The sequence below is a fragment of the Pseudophryne corroboree genome, chromosome 1 (genome assembly GCF_028390025.1).
Source record: "Pseudophryne corroboree isolate aPseCor3 chromosome 1, aPseCor3.hap2, whole genome shotgun sequence".
Taxonomy (NCBI): domain Eukaryota; kingdom Metazoa; phylum Chordata; class Amphibia; order Anura; family Myobatrachidae; genus Pseudophryne; species Pseudophryne corroboree.
This window is the reverse complement of record NC_086444.1, coordinates 889,381,104-889,401,299: the sequence shown is the minus strand read 5'-3', so window position 1 is coordinate 889,401,299 and position 20,196 is coordinate 889,381,104. Positions and strand designations below refer to the sequence as shown.

Genomic DNA, 20,196 nt, shown 5'->3' with positions numbered 1-20,196 from the left:
CAGATAAATAATAGATTATTGCCTGCTGATGCCACACCATTCATCTAGTAAAAGACTCTAGCACAACCATTCCCAGCCTTGGTCCTCAAGGCACACTAAGGGTTCAATTCAATTAGCTGCGAACGGTGCAAAGTGCCGTTGCAACGGCATTTAAACGCTGGCAACGGCACCCGATCTCGCAGCCTTCGCGGGCTCGAACCAGCCCCAATTCGCATAAAATTGCTCGGACTTCTATGGGATGGCGAGCAGGTTTTGGGCAGATTCAGCCCGCCGCAAAGTGCGGCCCCTGCCGCGAAGATTCACAGCTAATTGGATTAACCTGTAAGAGCGCTGGTTTTAGTGATATCCAGGCTTCAGCACAGATGGTCAAATAACCGAGGTACTAATTAAATCACCTGTGCTCAAACCTGAATATAACTAAAACCTGGAGCCCTGAACTGTCGGGAACGCCTGTTCTAGCATTTCAGTAATATGCACAGCTGTTGGCACTGCACACTACAGCTTTACCATTATACATACACCTTTGTCAAGCAATACAGATACATTTCTACATAACACACATAGAATTTTGCATCATAGTTTACATGTTTATTTGCTTGTGCCGTGAACCTCGTGAACAGAAAGAATCTCTGAAATACATAGACATGATTTTGTAACCTAAACAAGTATATCTCATTCTTGTGCCTTCGAATTAGGATGATTGTCACATGAGCTGTGCTGAGGAGGGGTCACAGAAATCTTCGGTAAAAAAAAAACAACATAACGTTGCACCTGTATCTGCATTATGTGTTTTAGTACAGGACGTGCTATACTGTATCCCACAGCTGTTCTGCAATCACCTAATGCCCAGCTGATATGATCAAACATGAGGAAGGTGGGGTCTGCACAGAGGATTCACTGATGCAGGGAATCTCTGCATCCCTGAGAGGGAGGTGTACAGGACACATCCCTACAGTTGTTACATTCAGCAACAGATTGAAATACAGCAACCCCTACATATTAATCTACACATTCAGCTCTCCTTACAACAGCCTGCTTTCACTGCTTAGTTACAAGACAAGCCCTTATCCCTATGTACTGTACATGACAAAAGATGCATGATAGGATGGATGAACAGCCAGGGAGAGACTATGGAAGACACGGACAGCAGACGGGCGTAGCTAATCAGGGAGGTGAATGAGACTGGTGCCCCTTGGTAATTGTATGCACATTTGTGATCATGAGCTGCAGACTGGCTGAATAGGGGGAGTGCAGTCTTCATACCTTACGTTTTCGATCTATTCGATCCCTAGGGATCTTACGCCTTTTCTTTTCCCTCTCTTTCTCTTTGTCATCCACGGTTAGCAGTTCCAGCTCCCGTACTTTTTTAATAGAAGCAGCAGCATGAGCCATTTTGAAAAGATACAAGCACCAGCTTCAAGGACTCAGCTTCTACCACAAGAATAAAAATCCAGTTGTTGGTTGTTGGTTTTTTTTTTCTCCCACTAAGTCTGTGGCTGTCAGCCAGAACTTTCCACTGTAATCCTCCAATGCAGAGATAAATTACAGCTTGTGTCCATATGCTGCAGGACCCATCAGATGTGAGAGCCTTTCAATGCCCATGGAACACAGAAACAATTACTCCTAACTCATAGCAGGTGTCAATCAGAAGAAATAGAAAAAAAATAAGATAAAAAGATTACAGCATCAAATCTTTCATGCTGGAAGCGTCACAGAATTTCATTGACTGTAAATAAACGCAAGCATCAGACCAGCTGACAGACCATCCGTTAACTCCTCACCAAACCAGAAAGGTCTTCTGGGACCTTTCCATGCAGCCTGCGTCCTCTGACTACAGCCAGGAAGAAGCCACCTCTGTTAAGTCAGTGGGGGTGGATGGACTCTTTTAAATTCCACAAGCACCTCATCGCAGAATAAGAATAAAAATGGTGCAGTCTGGCTTAATGACTTGCTGTTGCTGCTGCTGCTAGCACTGCCTCGGATTGAGCACATGACTTATTTCCTTCCCTCTGTCCTTATGCTTCTGTTTTTTCATTTAATTACATTATTACGGCTCATATTTGAAACTGGCTTGGCTGTGTCTGGTTTACCTGCTCCTGACTAACACCATTAAAATGCATGGGTGAACGAGCAATAAGAGCTTTCAGAATATTCATGTCTTCATCTGTAGAAATTCGCTGAAAACATGTGTGAGTCTGCATACAGTAACCAGAGAACACAGCCAGGAAATTCCTGCTGGAAGCATACATTTCCATCACAGTGCAAACCAGACCAGCAGCTCATTAACTTTCACCTTCTCTACTTATGGCAAAGACATTGAGACACAACTAAATCTTTAGTGTTACTTACTGTAGCTAAAAGTGTTTCATAATGGTGATCATTAAAATGTAAAGCAGTATCTCAATTCAGTATTCTCTATTAAAATTCCTAACATTCCACAAATGGGATAATGTAAAGATGGTGCAAAGGGGATGCTTTTAATTTGTCAGCTGTCAGGATCCTGGTGGTCAGGATCCCAACGCCAGAGTATCAACAGCCGACAATGCCGCCAGCCGGGAATCCCAGCGCAACAGGACTATTCCCACTCGAGTGCAGCAAGCCTCCGAGCCTGCAAGGGGACTCTTAGCGCTCGCCCCGCTGCCGGCATTCTGGCGGGTGGTATGCTGCTTTCCGGATATTGACAGACGGGATCCTGTCTGCCGGAAAATCATACTGAATCCGTGCAAAAGATCTAATTGTGAGCTCACTGGTGCTAACTGGCAGAGTTGGACATAGATGGGATCGTAAAATGCATCTGAAAAAAGTTTAATTTTTGCAATCAATTCAGAGTTGTATAGATCTGCAACTGTGGCCCCTCCCCTTCACGTACATGGGTCACATGGCTGGCATACGTCTGGAGGCATTCCATCACTGTGTGCAAAATTAATTTCATTTATTGGTCGCATAGTGCAGATGGAATGTACATGGGATCCCGAGCGACAGTGAGACTGCTGGTGCCGGAATCGCGACATCTGTCAGAATATCAACGCTGGCATCCCGACAGCTGGGATCACGAACGTAAGTATCCCAGGGAGGTTAGGGATAGACTGCGGGGGGGGGGGGGGGTTAGGTTTAGCCTGTGGAGAGGGAGGTTTAGGGTTAGGCTGTGGAGAAGAGGCGTTAGTGTTAGCCTGCGGGAACCGAGGGTTAGTTTAGTCTGCGGGGAGGAAGGGGGAGGGAGAGAATTAGTCTTAGTTGCCTCCTACACTCCTGTTGCCATTTCAAACAGTCAGGATGCCAGGCTCGGTATTACGACCGCTTCCCGGTTCCTTAGCCATACAGTCACATGTACAAATGACAAATCTCACTGTGCAAAAAGAGGCATATGCGCACAAAAAAAGTGTAAGCTGAGGCCGTAAAAAGCCGCAACTCAAGTTTTCGTCCAACTCTGAAAAGACCCATACTCTCTTTTGCACACTTTCACACTGCTTGGAAAATATCTCTTTTAAGTAAAGGGAATAACCACATACAGATGTGTCCAGTTGCAACTTTGCTGTATTCTGCAGCTTTACCTTGCGCAGAACGTATCATTAATAGTACAATACACAGCGGACGCGTGCATACGCATGTGCCCGCTGACTCCAAAGACTACAGCACCTATAACTGTGCTCTCGCTATCAACATCAATTTAGCCCTGCTGCCTCCTCCTTCCATGTATGCGCAGCAGGAGCACCGCTACTCATGACGGCTGTTTGTATCCGTTTCATTAGTGTAGAAGGTGCAGAATTTAACGTGAACCTGTTACAAGATCCACTGGTGTTATATACTGCTTTTAACAAACAGTGCATGTTGTGCTACAAAGCTAACAAAAAAGTGGGGTTTCCCTCATAACCTGTGTGCATGGCAAATAGCACACAATTTAAAGCGCTGCTTATGCGTTATGCAAAGTCCTGGCCAAACTCCATTCGACATATACAGCAGGAGATGTGTGAGGGATAGGGGAAGCTATCTTGTGCGTGTTCTCTACTCTATGATGTATATACTGTCACTAAGGTGCTGGTTTATAGAAGTGAAGATGTTGCCCATAGAAACCAATCAGATTCTATCTATTATCTTCTAGAAGGTGCTACATACAGTAAATGAAAAGTACACTCTGATTGGTTGCTATGGGCAATATCCCCCTAACAGTCCAACTGACCTTTCAAGTCACTGCACTCACTCATGCATCATTTCTTCTATCTTCAACAGGTCTCTTACTGTTTTGGGTGGAGGAAGCCTGATTGCACAAAGCATACTCATATCTTATAAAGCAAAGAAAATGACCCAAGATGGTGCAGACAGACACCTGCCTTCCTGGTGCAGACAGACACTCTGCCATTTAACCTCTATAGAGGGCACTGGGTTCCCAATGAAAAATGCAGGCTCAGACATTGTTGAGAAATCCTTAACAAATGGATAACATCAATGTCATGATCATCAAACCATTTGCTGACCACAAGTGCACTGAGGATGTTTTTCTTTGTTTTATCTAGAAAGACACCTCTCTACCATTTGTAGAAAGAAATGCTGCAACATCTTGTGGAGATGGTCATTCAGAGCCTAATTCAGACTGGAAAGCTGCAGCGGCAACGTTCGCAGTCTGATGCTCGGTGTAGTGTGTGCACGTGCAGATGCCGCACTGCACATGCGCACACAGTGAGATGCGCCGGCATCTCACTTGTGCGATCGCCTCTGCCTGATTGACAGGTAGAGGCGGTTGCAGGGCGGCAAAGGGCGTTGCGGAGTAAGGAAACAGACACCGAGGGATGTGGAGTTCTATAGGGTGACACTTCATATGCACTTGTCCATTTGAGAACTTCCTGCCAAAAAGCCCTCAACGATCACCCATGTTCCTAAGACACAGAGGTCCCCACTTGCAACGATGCTAGCCATAATTAGAATGCAACCAGCATTTTCTATACACCGAGCATGCTGGGATGTCATATGTTATAGGAAATGAGCTACACTTGTGTAGAAGCCCTGGTTTTTTAGCATGCTTGGTGTTTCTCACTGACTTTCCGTTTTCTGTACACTACTTTTATCGCTGATGCAAGTTAGTGAATTAAAGAGGGCATCATAGTACACAGCTGGAATTCTCAGTGCTGAATCTCACACAGTTAGATGATTTAAGTTCTTTATTAACACATTCCCTATTTAACTGCAAAATGTGTCCCCTAATGCAACTTTATTGGAATGTAGATAAAATGTGTTGCACAATTACATAGAAACGGAAGGTTGCACCGAAGAGGCTAAAGTGGAAATTAACTTCTATGAATTGTTAGAAATGCTTTATGAAAAATAATGTCATATTAAATGATGTAGCGTTAGCATTATTAAAGATGCATATTCCTTGTGGCAAAAGTGTGGGCCGTTTCAAGCTGTTTAAATCTTACACTACTAGCTAACTGTGGCAACTACAGTTATTTAAACAATTTTCGAATACAGTAGAACCCCGATTATACGAGGTAAATGAGTGGATAACCGGAATCACCAGTAATCTGATAATACAAGTACATTGCCTACTGTATTGTATTTAGGTGGACATTATACAGTCTTCCGAGCTACTGTAAACCGGAAAGTCAAATATTTAGAGGCGCGTGCCAGAAATGAACACGTGCAGCCTAGCACAGATTAATTAACAGTATTTATATAGTACCAGATAAGGTTAGAAAAAAAAAATATTTTTATTAGAGATGAGTGGGCTCTGAGAACCGACCCCCCCCCCCCCCCCTCTCCCCCCGAACATCACGTCCCGAGCCCGGATCCGAGTCCGGCTCGGGAATTCCCAACAGACTCGGTAACCAGAACGAGGCAAAACGTCATCATCCCGCTGTCAGATTTTCGTGGGTTTTGGATTCCCTATAAGGATACGCGCATAGCCGCCCTTTTCACTCCAGTTCTGAAGAGTGTAGCGAGAGGACATGTCTCTCTCCTCAGTGTCTGTCTGTGCGGGAAAGTGGTTTGGCGACCTGCTCTGTCTTATGTGTTATTCCAGTGTTGTCTTGTGCTGCATCAGTCCAGTGGTGGTGTTTTGTGCTGCATCAGTCCAGTCACAGTGGTGGTGACCTCTGCTGCCATATGTCCAGTGCTGCTGTGTAAGTCCAGTCCATTGCAGTGGTGCTGTGTTGTCCTACATCAGTCCAGTGGTGGTGTCCTGTGCTGCATCAGTCCACTCACAGTGGTGGTGTCCTCTGCTGCCATATGTCCAGTGCTGCTGTTTAAGTCCAGTCCAGTGCAGTGGTGCTGCCGTATAAGTCCAGTGGTACTGCTGTATAAATCCAGTCCAGTGGTGCTGCCGTAGAATTCCAGTGGTATTGCCATATAAATCCAGTGATACTGCCGTATAAGTCCAGTGGTACTGCCATATAAATCCAGTCCAGTGATACTGCCATACAAGTCCAGTGATACTGCCGTATAAGTCCAATGGTACTGCCGTATAAGTCAAGTGGTACTGCCATATAAGTCCAGTAATACTGCCATATAAGTCCAGTGATACTGCATCAGGGACATTTCAGTTCCACCGAAATCCTTCTTAACTAGGCTTCCCAATGCAAAGTTTTCATGGGCTGTAAACGCTTATTAAATAGGGAGAAGCTCTATCTTTGGCGAAAGCACCTCTTTCCACTGTTTCCACTGGATTTAGGTATCTTCTCCCCATGATTAACAGATCCCTAGTTTTTTTTATTGTTTTTTTTTTTTTTTATAAGCATTCACTGTGCCACTGATAGCATATTTATAATGGGTGGAGGGCGTGTGGTACATACAGGTTGTCAACGGGGAGGCTTGCATCCACAGCAGTCCCCACTATGTGCCATGCAATGTTCCACTACCCCAATATAACTACTGCCAGCAGCACCAACTTTCAGGTGATATCTTCGGAAAGTTGGTACCATTGGCAGCAGGGATAGGGGGTGGCCCCAATTCAGCAAATACATCTCAGTGTGCCAAGCAAGGTTTACAGTTACTATACGTAATGTTTATACAACAATTAAGTAGAGACTTAAAGGGAATAATAGGTTACTCTTATGAGTATTTTCTGTTTTAAATTATTTTCTGTTATATGTATTTAAATAGCAAAAGTAATAAACTTTTCATTTACAGTAAAAGTAAAAGGGACCCCATAACATAGAATTTGGTACTTTGCTTATGTTGTTTTATGCAAATAACTAATTCTGTATTGTGAGTGGAAAAGTGTGTAAAATCAATCGCACAAAATAGTTAAAAGGTTTTCCTGCTGCCTGGCCGCACTTGTGTCTATAATTATCAGCAGGGTGTGTTGTGACTGCACAAAGAGAATTAAGCTGATAGAACGACTGGGCTGGCCAGCTGGCGTTCTGACTATTAAGTGTGGGTATCCCTGTTACCAGGCCCTTTACTGCGTCGTATACATTTTTCATTTCCAGTAGGAGAGGACAAACTCTTTGGTGCATCAAGCAGATAATCTGCTTGCAAAGAAAGATTAATTGTTTTAACAAAAATAACAGCTGAGGGCATAGCCAAGGCCAATACTATTATAGAATCAAAATAAACAAATAAACACACACACACACACACACACACACACTGTCAAAGTCGGAAAAATATCATGCTACACGTTGCCATATATTCACCCCATGCGCTTGCCCGCTGCACGTACACATTCTCTCCCGTGCGTGCACATATTCGCAGTTGCGTGACGGCGCCTCCACGGACATGCGCTTGAGCGCGTGGTATGTGCATTTACGGTAGAGTTTGTGTGCGTCTAGCGGGCGACTCAATCGTTACATAGTAAATCCAAATAGTATGTTTTATAGGTAATGTTCCCCTTAATAATAACTGTAAGTTTGTTTATTGGAACTGGTCGCTGGACAGAGGAATTCCTCTTTGTATGATACGAAGGGTCAGACAGGGTTTGAGCAGTGGTGTTTGGTACCTAACTAAAGAACATTTTATTAGAAACAATACGGTGCTGGTTAGGTAAAGATTAATCGCTCCTGCGTATAGTTATGTCTATTAGTAGTTTCTGGACATTTACTATATTTGCGGTTCATTATCCATGCGGCGAGAATCCTGAGATTCCCTCCCACCTGAGCAGTTCGATATAGTCACAGTCCACCTGTTCAAACCAACCTATGACCTTTTGTTTTAATGCGGAGAGACATTCCTGTGTCCAATGAACAATAAGATTGTAGGACCCTTTGTAGTGCACTGTATATTGTGTATATAAGGGTCACTGTCCCCAGACCGGCCAGTACTCTCTCTCATCAACATTTATCTCTGATAATTGGAGGACTGGATCCGTTTGCGCTAGCGAGTGTTCCCCGTATGGTATGTTTCTCTGTGGCCACTTTGTTACCCATGTAATGTTAGCCGTTCATTCTTAATCTATGTATTTGTGTTAGCGATTGTGCCGCTATTGTATATTCACGTGTAGTTATTCTGTTAGATATTTATGTTAGCCTGTAGTGTATGAACTGTTAACTGTTTTCCCCTTTTTACTTAGCTAAATATTGTTAGTAAAGGTGTTGGAACCTTAGCAAGGTATTGTGTGTTTATTACATTGCTGAGGGTAATCGGAGCGTCTCAATCGCTCAAGCAGCTTTTATATTAGCAAGGTTAAGCAGCGTTATATCGCTACAGTATTTCATTAGTAAGGTTTACAGTACAAACTCAATCTTTCAGTTTGTTGCATACAAGGTTTACTGAGTGTCATCCCGTGAGCGTCTGCGCCGCTCGTGTTCCCCTCGCGGTCACGAGCGTCCGCTACGCTGTTTGCATAGCATTACGGTAGTCGGCCGCCTATAGCGTGCTCGACACCAAGCGTTAAGCTGTGAGCGAGCGTGCCGCATGTGCGTCTCGACCACGGCTAATCGTCTGCTACGCTAAGTGCGTACCCTTACGGTACCCCATACGCCAATTGCATACTGAGTCTCTTACCCATATATATTGAATTTTATAAGGTAATAAATCGGCATTATCAATTGGGGCCTCGTCCATCCTCCACATATCCGCACTAGCGAACACAGACTTTATCTGTCAGCAAGGGCAGGAAGGCAGTATCCCTTCGTATCCGTATTGGTGGTGAGGGATACAGTGGTGCTGACTGGATAAGCGTCTGTTACGCTACGCTGTAGGAGTGCTGGGGTGGAATCCGGAACCGGAAGGTAGGAAGGTAAGAACAATACGCTATTATCTTTTAAAACTGTTTTGCGTACACACGCACGCACGCACACACCCGTATTTCTTTTCATTCGTGTATTTTCACATCTCACCTTCCTGTTTGCCATTTATAATTGATAACGTGCTGAGAAAGATTTGTTGCTATTGGTAGTTAAAAGTAAAAAATAATACGTTAAGGGGTAATTTGTAAAACACGCACACGGCTTTACCTAAAGATACAAGGAAAGATCTGTGTGGTGTTCAGTAGATGATTACAGTTAAAGATCATCTACATTGATATAAACGTGTTAGTTGTATTTCTGTGGATATACCTGGCTTGCGTACACGTATCTCTAACAAAGGGCGGGACTAGCGTATGCGACGCAAGGGCCGATGCACGGAGCGTATATTACGCAACGGAGCGTCTGGGTACGCCCACATAATACAAATCACACGGTAGTATTGTTTTAGTAGGCGATACGGAGGCAACGCGATAATAGCGCAAAATCAATCTCAGTGTCCAAAATTTTAAGCTAATAGATCCTTCTCTAGTTGCAACTCCTCTGGGATTGGACTACTGCCTGTATGAAAGGAATTTCTGTACAGAAAGATTAGAGTGTATATGAATGAACAGGAGTGAGTGTGTAAATAAAGGTATTATTTTGTGAACCCAGAAATCGGGATCCCGTCGGAGACCACATCAGGTGAGTGGACAGTTGGTGGCGTGGGACTGGCTTGCCCGTGTTAACATTATACAAGGTAAAAGGAGCAAGTAGTATCCGCAGACAAAAGGACTGCGAAGGTTTAAGCGCAGCCCGGGGGGTTTTGCGTAGTACCCATATAGATAAGTTGAGCTCCGGCTGAAGGGTTTCGCAGCCTAAACAAGCGATTCCGTTGGTCGTACAGCGTATAAATATTAAGTTACTTATGCGCAGTGCGACTGGACCGCACGTAATTGTGTGCATTAGTTTGTTACCTTGATACCCATTAAAATTTACTGTGGGATCATAAACGCTATTTGTACATTCTAACGTGATTTGTGTAGCTTTTTGTTATTTTAAGGGAGTTTTGCTGTTCACTCAGGAAATCTCCAACAACCAATACTTACTGGGGAGGGTAGCATACTCCCACACGCCCCAGTAAATAGAGGTTACAAAAAGATCCCGCGAATTGGGTACGACCAGTGGTGGGCACATTGCTGGAACTCGTATTGGCCAATTGGGGCGTAAAGTGATTGAAGGCACTAGTTGAACTTTCACCGTCGCCTTACCGCGGGCAACTTGGTTTGTTTTGTAAGAATTCGCTGAGACAGCAATATCTACAAACAATGGGGGCCAATTGCTCAAAGAAGGGACGTCCAACAAGGGTTCACGTTGGTATTTGTTGGCCCAAAGGGTCAGCACGGTATATAATGTGTGAAAAATACGGATCACACACCCAGGTATTATGCAAAGAATGGGAACGAATGACAGAGGATGATGGGGAACAGTTTCCCCGGGTAGGCAGTTTGAACCCTGAGATATTGCAAAATCTAAGAAGAAGGATAGGTCTAATAAAATCTGCAAAGCAGAGGATTAGACATTATGATTGTTTACAGGTATGGCAACAGGAAAGTGAAATACAACAGGAATTAGCTCAGAAAGCAAATTCGAATCCTGATAGAAGTCTGATAGCAACGGCACCACCACCGTATATAGTAGGGGGAAAAGTGGCTGCAGAGAATGGCATGCGGGTGTTCGATAAGGGTGCACTTAACCAATGTAGTAGTGATAAGAATAAAATGAAAGTTAATGCAAATGTTGATACTAACGCTAACCCATGCAAGTTGTATCCCATTTTAAACTTCCCCCAGGAATACGACCAGGAAGATGAGCCCACTACGATTTCAGCTCTCTCTCTAGCGGCCACCATAAACGATACTCCAGTGGGCACCGCCCAACCAGTAAGAGTGGTATCAAAGGCCCATAGTTCAGGGACAGGTGAGGTTGTGTCTAAAGGTAAGTACGGCACTGTACAATATGCTGAAACTGTTGCACCACATACTGTAGAATCAACCCAGAATGAAGTAATTAATCTTAATCCTGTTAGAGTGATAGCGGTCCCCAATGGGAAGACCTACACAAATGGGGTCACACCCATCAGGAATATTGCAATGCACTGTCCCTGGTCCCGAGCAGAATTAAGAACAATTTTGTCTGAATTCCCTGATCCCAGAAAAGATTTAGCCGCATGTCAGAGGTTCATTAAGGACCTGGGTAACTCCACTGAACCTAACAACAAAGATTGGCGGACATTACTGCGGGCATGCCTGCCCTCTAGTATTGACCCTGTGAAATTTATAGCTGACTGTAAATTAGTCGAAGAGGTACCCCTTACGGATGAGTATAATCAAGATAATGTTACCAGAATCAATCTGCAGCTGGGAATATACTTCCCAGCTGTGGTAAAATGGAACAATATTTTCTCCATCAAACAAATGGAAGGAGAAACTGCCTCTGACTATTTCCACCGGGCACTGGAGGAAATGGCTAAATATACTGGGATCGTGGACATTGAGGCAAATATACACCATAGAGAGGTAGCAGTGTCCGTCTTGATGGACGGTTTAAAGGAGGTATTAAGGAATAGGGTACAAACCACTCACCCTAACTGGAGAGGTATGTCGGTGGCCGCCTTAAGAGAGACTGCTGTTGGGCACGACAGGAACATCACAAGACGCAGGAAGTCACAGAGTGATAAACTGATGGCTATAAGCATCCAAGCCCGTACAACAAGGCCGCCTCAGTCTAAATCTCAGACCCCTGGTGGTAAGCCGTATATGGTAAAATGTTACAATTGTAGCAGGGAAGGACATTTTGCACGTAACTGCACCAGTAACCCACACAATGCATATAAAAACCCTAGACAACGACATGACATACGAGATTGGGATCAAGGACCGCAGAGACGGAGTTATGAGCCACACGCAGGGGAAACAAGAAGGTATCCCCCAAGAAGAGACTGGCAAGTCTCTGATAGTTCCCATTTACCCCCTTCACAGGTAATAGCTGCCAGTGCGATGCAGGGAGGTCACCACGCACCATAGGGGTGGGGCCACACCTGTAATCTGCAGCCAGTGAAATTAATTGCGAGCCTTGGAAGTGAACCCGAGGTCACAATTGATGTAGCTGGTAAATCTCTAAATTTCCTTGTAGATACGGGGGCGGCAAAGTCAGTGATAAATTCGACCGTGGGCATGAGAACCACTTGTAAAACAATTCCAGCCATGGGAGTAACAGGAGTAGTGCGACAATATCCTTTAAGCAAACCAGCAGAGATTACGATAGGGCCTTTGCATACCAAGCATTCTATTCTGCTGGCTGCATCGGCTCCGACTAATCTCCTAGGGAGAGATTTACTGTGCAAAATGGGATGCGTCATATATTGTACTCCTGAAGGTGTGTTCTTGGACATACCCGAAAACCACGCTCAGGAAGCGCAGGATATGCTAGACTCCCCAACAAGATTAATGTCACACTCTGTTATTGTAAATAGGTGTCCGTCCAAGGTAGAAGAAATGACTTCCCAGATACCGGAGTCACTTTGGACCAAGGATGGACAAGACACTGGATTAATGGCAAACGTAGCCCCAGTAGTTGTGCAAGTAAAAGATGGTAGGATAGCTCCAAAAATCCCACAATACCCTCTGAAGCCAGAGGTGGAGTTAGGAGTTTACCCTGTAATAGAGCGCTTGCTACAACAGGGCATTCTGGTAAGGACGTCCAGCACTGCCAATAGTCCCATCTTCCCTGTTAAAAAGAGTGGGGGGAGGGGTTACAGATTAGTGCAGGATCTAAGAGGGATCAACAAAATAGTTGAGAGTCAATTCCCAGTAGTGCCAAATCCAGCTGTCATCCTTATGCAAATCCCTCCCACTGCCAAATTTTTCACTATAATTGACCTCTGCTCCGCCTTCTTCTCTGTACCTCTGCACCCTGACAGTCAATATTTATTCGCATTTACATACAGAGGAGTTCAGTACACCTGGACTCGCTTAACCCAAGGTTCATTGACAGCCCAAGTATTTTCTCTCAGGCCTTGCATGATTGTTTACAGTCTTTCCAACCTGAGAGTGGATCAGTATTAATACAGTACGTGGATGATTTACTGCTGTGTTCTGATTCACTAGAAGCGTCCCTGAGAGATACGAAACAACTCCTGTTTCATCTTTCAGACACAGGACACAAGGTTTCCAAAGATAAGTTACAATTATGCCAGACCAGGGTGAAGTATTTGGGACACTGTCTGACACAAGGACTGAGACACCTCACCGCTGATAGAATTCAAGCAATTCGTGACATGACCCTGCCACAAATCCAGCAACAGATTAGAACGTTTTTAGGAATGTGTGGGTATTGCCGTAACTGGATCCCAGGTTTTTCCATACTAGCCTTGCCTTTGCAGGAGATGGTCTCCTCAAACAAACCTGACCGGATTTCGCACACAGACGAATCCGAGATGGCATTTGAGAGACTTAAACAGTGCCTAACGCAGGCACCGGCATTAGGTATGCCAGATTATGGAAAACCCTTTGAACTGTACGGAACAGAGAGTGCTGGGTGTGCAGCAGGTGTCTTAACCCAGAAGCATGGTGATGCCAGCAGGCCGGTAGCCTACTATAGCGCTCAGCTAGACACGGTAGCGCGATCCCTTCCCACATGCTTGCGAAGTGTTGCAGCAATAGCATTGCTAGTAAGTAAAAGCGAAGATGTAGTGCTAGGACACAACCTCACAATTCATACACCACATGCAGTGTCAGCTTTACTGAATTCTGCCCAAACCAGGCACGTCTCATCAGCACGGTTTACAAGATGGGAATTGGCATTGATGGCCCCGGTAAACATTACTATAAAGAGATGCAGTGCACTAAATCCTGCAACATATCTCCCAGGTGTGCCTGGACAGCCACAAAGGGTGGAGGATGAGAGTGATGGTGAAGGAGGATTTAGTAAGGACAGCGACACACATGATTGTATGGAATATTTGACCCAAAATTTCACGGCAAGGCCTGACATCAGTGACAACCCACTGGAAGATGTAGATTTTACTTTCTACACTGACGGTAGTTGTCACAGACAGACGGACTCGGGAGACTTGTGTACTGGATACGCAGTCGTAGATGACCAAAGTACCATAGAAGCAGAACCGCTAGGCCCACCACACTCAGCACAAGTTGCTGAACTGGTTGCCCTAACCAGAGCATGCGAATTGGCTAAGGGCAAGTCAGCCAATATTTACACAGATTCTAGGTACGCCTTCGGAGTAGTCCATGATTTCGGGGCCCTATGGCGCCTCAGAAATTTCATGACGGCAGCTGGCACACCCGTAGCGCATGCAGCCCACATCAAAAGACTTCTAATAGCGATACAGGAACCCGACAGAGTGGCTGTTATCAAGTGTAAAGCTCATACATATAGCCAAGACCCGGTATCACTTGGTAACAGCCGAGCAGACAAAGCTGCTAAATCAGCAGCCAGTACCCCCATACAAACAGACATCACACAACTAATGGTATTTAATACTGTAAACACACAGAAATTGTGTGAAATGAAAAACTTGTGTTCCCCACAGGAAAAGGCAGTTTGGAGGTCAAAAGGATATGGCCAGGAGTCCTCAGGACTCTGGACAGATGGACAGGGTAAGCGAGTGGCACCCAGAGCATACCTTCCAAGTCTAGCGGAAGCGGCACATGGGCTGACTCATCTAGGCAAAGAAGGAATGTGTAAGTTGGTAAGAGCTTATTGGTGCGCCCCAGGATTTTCTTCCCATGCGGGTAAAAGAGCGATGACATGTCTCACCTGTTTGAGGAAGAATATCGGAAAGGCAATACCGACAGAGCCATCCCATATCCCATATCCCTCCGACAGATGGCCCTTTTCAGGTAATACAAATTGATTTCATACAATTGCCACCTTGTAGAAATTTAAAGTATGTATTGGTCTGTATTGACGTGTTCTCAAATTGGGTTGAAGCCACAAATACCGCTGTGTTTACTGCAAAGAAAATTGTGCAGGAATTTGTGTGCAGGTATGGTATCCCTAGAATCATTGAGAGTGATAGGGGTACCCATTTTACAGGTGAAGTCTTTCAAACAATGTGTAAGTTAATGGGAATTAATAGTAAGCTGCACACTCCGTACCGCCCCCAGGCGAGTGCGAAGGTGGAAAGAGTAAACAGCACTATTAAAAACAAATTAAGCAAGGTAATGGCTGAAACAGGATTGTTGTGGCCCGAAGCTTTGCCAATCGTATTATACAGCATCAGAACCACTCCCAGGTCCCCTCTTAATCTGTCTCCTTTTGAAATTCTGTTTGGTCGACAACCCCATGTTATGATTAACCCCCAGGATGATTTGAAGTGTAACAATGAAGTAACCGTAAAATACTTGGTTAAGATGAGTAAGCAATTGAGGAATCAGAATGATAATCTAAAGTTGGTGATTCCTGATTTGCCAGACAGTAATTGTCATGACATTGAACCTGGGGATTATGTAATGATACGGAATTTTTCTACGCTCAGGTTGCCTTATTGACAGATGGGAAGGACCATATCAAGTCTTATTGACCAGCACAACAGCATTGAAGGTTGCCGAGAGAGAGACTTGGGTCCATTCGTCTCATTGTAAAAAGGTCACTGACCCAGAGAGGTCCCGTGATAAAGAACAGACGGTAGAGGTTGTATCACTAGAGTGTCTGTTCAGGGAAGATTGAGACGACACCTGAGCACTGAGAATAATAAGATCGGAGGCGTTTGTCGAGCCAGATTTCTTTTCCCCATTTGTTATTTTCTCCAGTTCCCATATCCCTCCTATTTCCCTACCCCCTTCTTATTTTTCTCCTTTTACTCCTCTAAGATGGACTTGCCCCAAGAGACTGTGATCTGGATTTTTCTGTTGACCATGATGTTGACCAGAGCAGTCTGTTTCGGTGAGAGTACCATGGAGGTCGAGAAAGGATCTGGAATGGGTTCTGATGACAGAGACAGAGGCGTAAATTTCCAAGAACAACATAATCACCGAGTAAAGGCGAGTATCAGAAAACAATCTGGTAGCATTGACAATAGAAGGAATTGTGAAGGATTGTTAGCTGAAGAGAACTGCATCTGTAGGCACCGTGACAATATAGTTGAGGATGGGTGCATCAAGAAATATCAGTCCAGTTTTAATGTCCACATGGACCGGCATCCATTGAGTGACTATCATTCCTTAGTGGGTAAAGTGTTAAATCAGACAGACTGTTGGGTATGCTCTCAAGTACCTCAAGGTCATAGCAAATCAGGACTAGTACCATTCCCTTTAACTGTAGGAGAGGTACTTGAGTTAAGTGGTGGGAGGCCGGTGGACAAGAGGTTTAATATCTCTAGTCCTCCTAGTTTGAAGCTCCACCAGTATCATGTGGATAGGTCTTTAGTATGCTTTAACATCTCCAATCCCCGAAAATCGGGAAATTGGGAAGTGTCATGGAGTAATCAAACCATGACATTTTCATATAGAGCCGATAGAATGCCCATAGACACAGAACTTATACGCCAGATAGCCGACCATGGAAGATTTTTCCGGTATAGGTACACTCTAGGAAGTAGGACCATGCGAGTTGGAGAAGTATCACCAGGATACTGTGCACATATCGTACAAACTGATACGTGTACTAGACCGATGGGAGAATTAGGGTTAGGAGGTTTCACATGGAAAATTTGTAACATGGTAATGTCATACTCTGTCCCATATGTTCTCCCCGATGATGCATATTTCTTATGCCGGAGGAAGGGAGTATAAGAGGCTTGCCCCAAACTCAGAGGGATTGTGTTATATTGGAAAAGTACTGCCTGAAGTAATGACTGTAACCCATAACAAAATGAAAGATATTCACCGCAGTGCCCAAGCTCCTTATACTCACACTCATTACGAGCACGTCGTTAAACGGCACCTGATAGAGAGGACAGAGCATCCGGCCTCTGATCTGATCCATGAATCCACCGGGATTCAATTCCTATTTCGCGTTAGATATCACTCGTACCGCCAGAGGAGTGATAAATTATAGATATATATCTGCGCTAGCGAACTTGTTAGACAATATCACCGAAATGTATGACGACACGTTCAGGTACACTGGGAAAGAGTTACAAGCCTACAAAACAGAACTGGTTCAGCATAGGATGATTCTCAATTACCTCACAGCTGTGACAGGCGGGTATTGTGTTACCCTAGCAACTCAGTATGGAGTAAAGTGCTGCACGTATATTACAAACAGCACCGAGGACCCGGCCGAGGTCATAGACCAAAAGATGGATGACATTTTGCAATTAAAGTGGGAGTTTCGAAGGAAACACAATCTCACACTCGCTGCTGTGGGTAATGAGCTGACCAGTTGGGTGTCATGGTTGAACCCACGAAATTGGTTCTCTGGTTTAGGAGAATGGACCCAAGGTATTATAATGGATGTAGCAAAATTTCTCTTGTGTATTCTGGGAGTCGTCATATTGGTTGGCCTGATATTTAGATGCGTTCGGACTTTAACGAAGTGTAAAGGTAGTACTAGAGTGATAAGTCTGAGGAGCGAGGACACTGTAATAACAACAACTAATTTGATTTATGACCCAACGATAGAGACAATGTTATTATGAAAATGTGATTCCACGGTCCGTTTCTTTCACCCGTTTCTCCTTTGTTTTCCTCCAAGGTACAAAGACATCCGCTTGGAGGAAGAATTTGACAACCTCTTTTATACAGACCATTGATGAACTATGCTACAAGCCCCCAATATCCCTAGTGACTTTAACTTTTACGATAGCCCAATACTTTAGAGACTGTAACTTTATGGACAATGGAAAAGCTTTTTGCTCGCTATTTATAGCAAAAGCACCGAGAGACATCAGACAACATGTACACCAAGACAAGACATCAGACAAGACCTCAATCGGCGACTGTTTATTTAAACTCACATAGTTTATGACTGCATTTATAATAATTGCTTCTTATCTTCACCTCTACAACCTTTAGGTAATGACACACATAGTCGATAGGGAATATAGACACAGATATCAGCACTCACATATCCCCCCATTCATGTATCATCAACTAAATGTGCTCCCCCATTTGTTGCAACCAAAAGCCGAAAAGAGCTCGGTAAAGTTTGACAGCCCATCCACAGACCCGTAATATGGGATAAGGAGGATTCAAATTTATACTTCGCAATACCTCGAAGCTTGATGTAAAACACGTACGGCACGATGATACATGACCCCTCAAACATGGATACATACACACATGCTTCTACTATCTCACTAGTTCATACCTTTTTCCCACCTTCTCCTCTCCTCCCTTTACCCAATCATAAAAAGGTATTTACATGATGACATATATTTTTCTTTTTTTTTAACTGTTTTAGGAAGTGGCAGTTATTGATGACTGCCAAAGGGTGGACTGTCAAAGTCGGAAAAATATCATGCTACACGTTGCCATATATTCACCCCATGCGCTTGCCCGCTGCACGTACACATTCTCTCCCGTGCGTGCACATATTCGCAGTTGCGTGACGGCGCCTCCACGGCCATGCGCTTGAGCGCGTGGTATGTGCATTTACGGTAGAGTTTGTGTGCGTCTAGCGGGCGACTCAATCGTTACATAGTAAATCCAAATAGTATGTTTTATAGGTAATGTTCCCCTTAATAATAACTGTAAGTTTGTTTATTGGAACTGGTCGCTGGACATAGGAATTCCTCTTTGTATGATACGAAGGGTCAGACAGGGTTTGAGCAGTGGTGTTTGGTACCTAACTAAAGAACATTTTATTAGAAACAATACGGTGCTGGTTATGTCTATTAGTAGTTTCTGGACATTTACTAAATTTGCGGTTCATTATCCATGCGGCGAGAATCCTGAGATTCCCTCCCACCTGAGCAGTTCGATATAGTCACAGCCCACCTGTTCAAACCAACCTATGACCTTTTGTTTTAATGCGGAGAGACATTCCTGTGTCCAATGAACAATAAGATTGTAGGACCCTTTGTAGTGCACTGTATATTGTGTATATAAGGGTCACTGTCCCCAGACCGGCCAGTACTCTCTCTCATCAACATTTATCTCTGATAATTGGAGGACTGGATCCGGTTGCGCTAGCGAGTGTTCCCCGTATGGTATGTTTCTCTGTGGCCACTTTGTTACCCATGTAATGTTAGCCGTTCATTCTTAATCTATGTATTTGTGTTAGCGATTGTGCCGCTATTGTATATTCACGTGTAGTTATTCTGTTAGATATTTATGTTAGCCTGTAGTGTATGAACTGTTAACTGTTTTCCCCTTTTTACTTAGCTAAATATTGTTAGTAAAGGTGTTGGAACCTTAGCAAGGTATTGTGTGTTTATTACATTGCTGAGGGTAATCGGAGCGTCTCAATCGCTCAAGCAGCTTTTATATTAGCAAGGTTAAGCAGCGTTATATCGCTACAGTATTTCAGTAGTAAGGTTTACAGTACAAACTCAATCTTTCAGTGTGTTGCATACAAGGTTTACTGAGTGTCATCCCGTGAGCGTCTGCGCCGCTCGTGTTCCCCTCGCGGTCACGAGCGTCCGCTACGCTGTTTGCGTAGCATTACGGTAGTCGGCCGCCTATAGCGTGCTCGACACCAAGCGTTAAGCTGTGAGCGAGCGTGCCGCATGTGCGTATCGACCACGGCTAAGCGTCTGCTACGCTAAGTGCGTACCCTTACGGTACCCCATACGCCAATTGCGTACTGAGTCTCTTACCCATATATATTGAATTTTATAAGGTAATAAATCGGCATTATCAAACACACACACACACACACATTAATTGCTGGTAAAAAAAAAGTATGTAAACACATTGAAATGTTAAGACAATTGGGGAGGAAATGTAATATGGTGTGAGTCTGCAAAAGGTGCCAGTTTACCGCAAAACTCGCACATACAGGTATAATAGTTTGTAAACTCGCACTAAACTTGCATTTGCACTTCTTGCATAGCTCAAACTCGCATCCAGATGTT

The 20,196-nt window shown here is 44.2% G+C and overlaps 1 protein-coding gene across 10 annotated transcripts in view; it reads right to left on the bottom strand.

Annotated features, from left to right (window-relative positions):
• The window catches only part of ANK2 (ankyrin 2), a 939,290-nt gene that overhangs the window by 377,304 nt on the left and 541,790 nt on the right, over positions 1-20,196 (bottom strand). For 3 of the 10 annotated variants that reach the window (XM_063920154.1, XM_063920171.1, XM_063920172.1), the window contains exon 1: positions 1,264-1,412. The exons of the other annotated variants lie outside the window; for them this stretch is intronic. In XM_063920154.1, coding sequence (XP_063776224.1) covers positions 1,264-1,392 — 129 coding nt within the window. In that variant the 5' untranslated portion in view covers positions 1,393-1,412. Of the gene's footprint in view, positions 1-1,263; positions 1,413-20,196 lie in introns of those variants that run through there. 10 annotated transcript variants of the gene reach the window in all.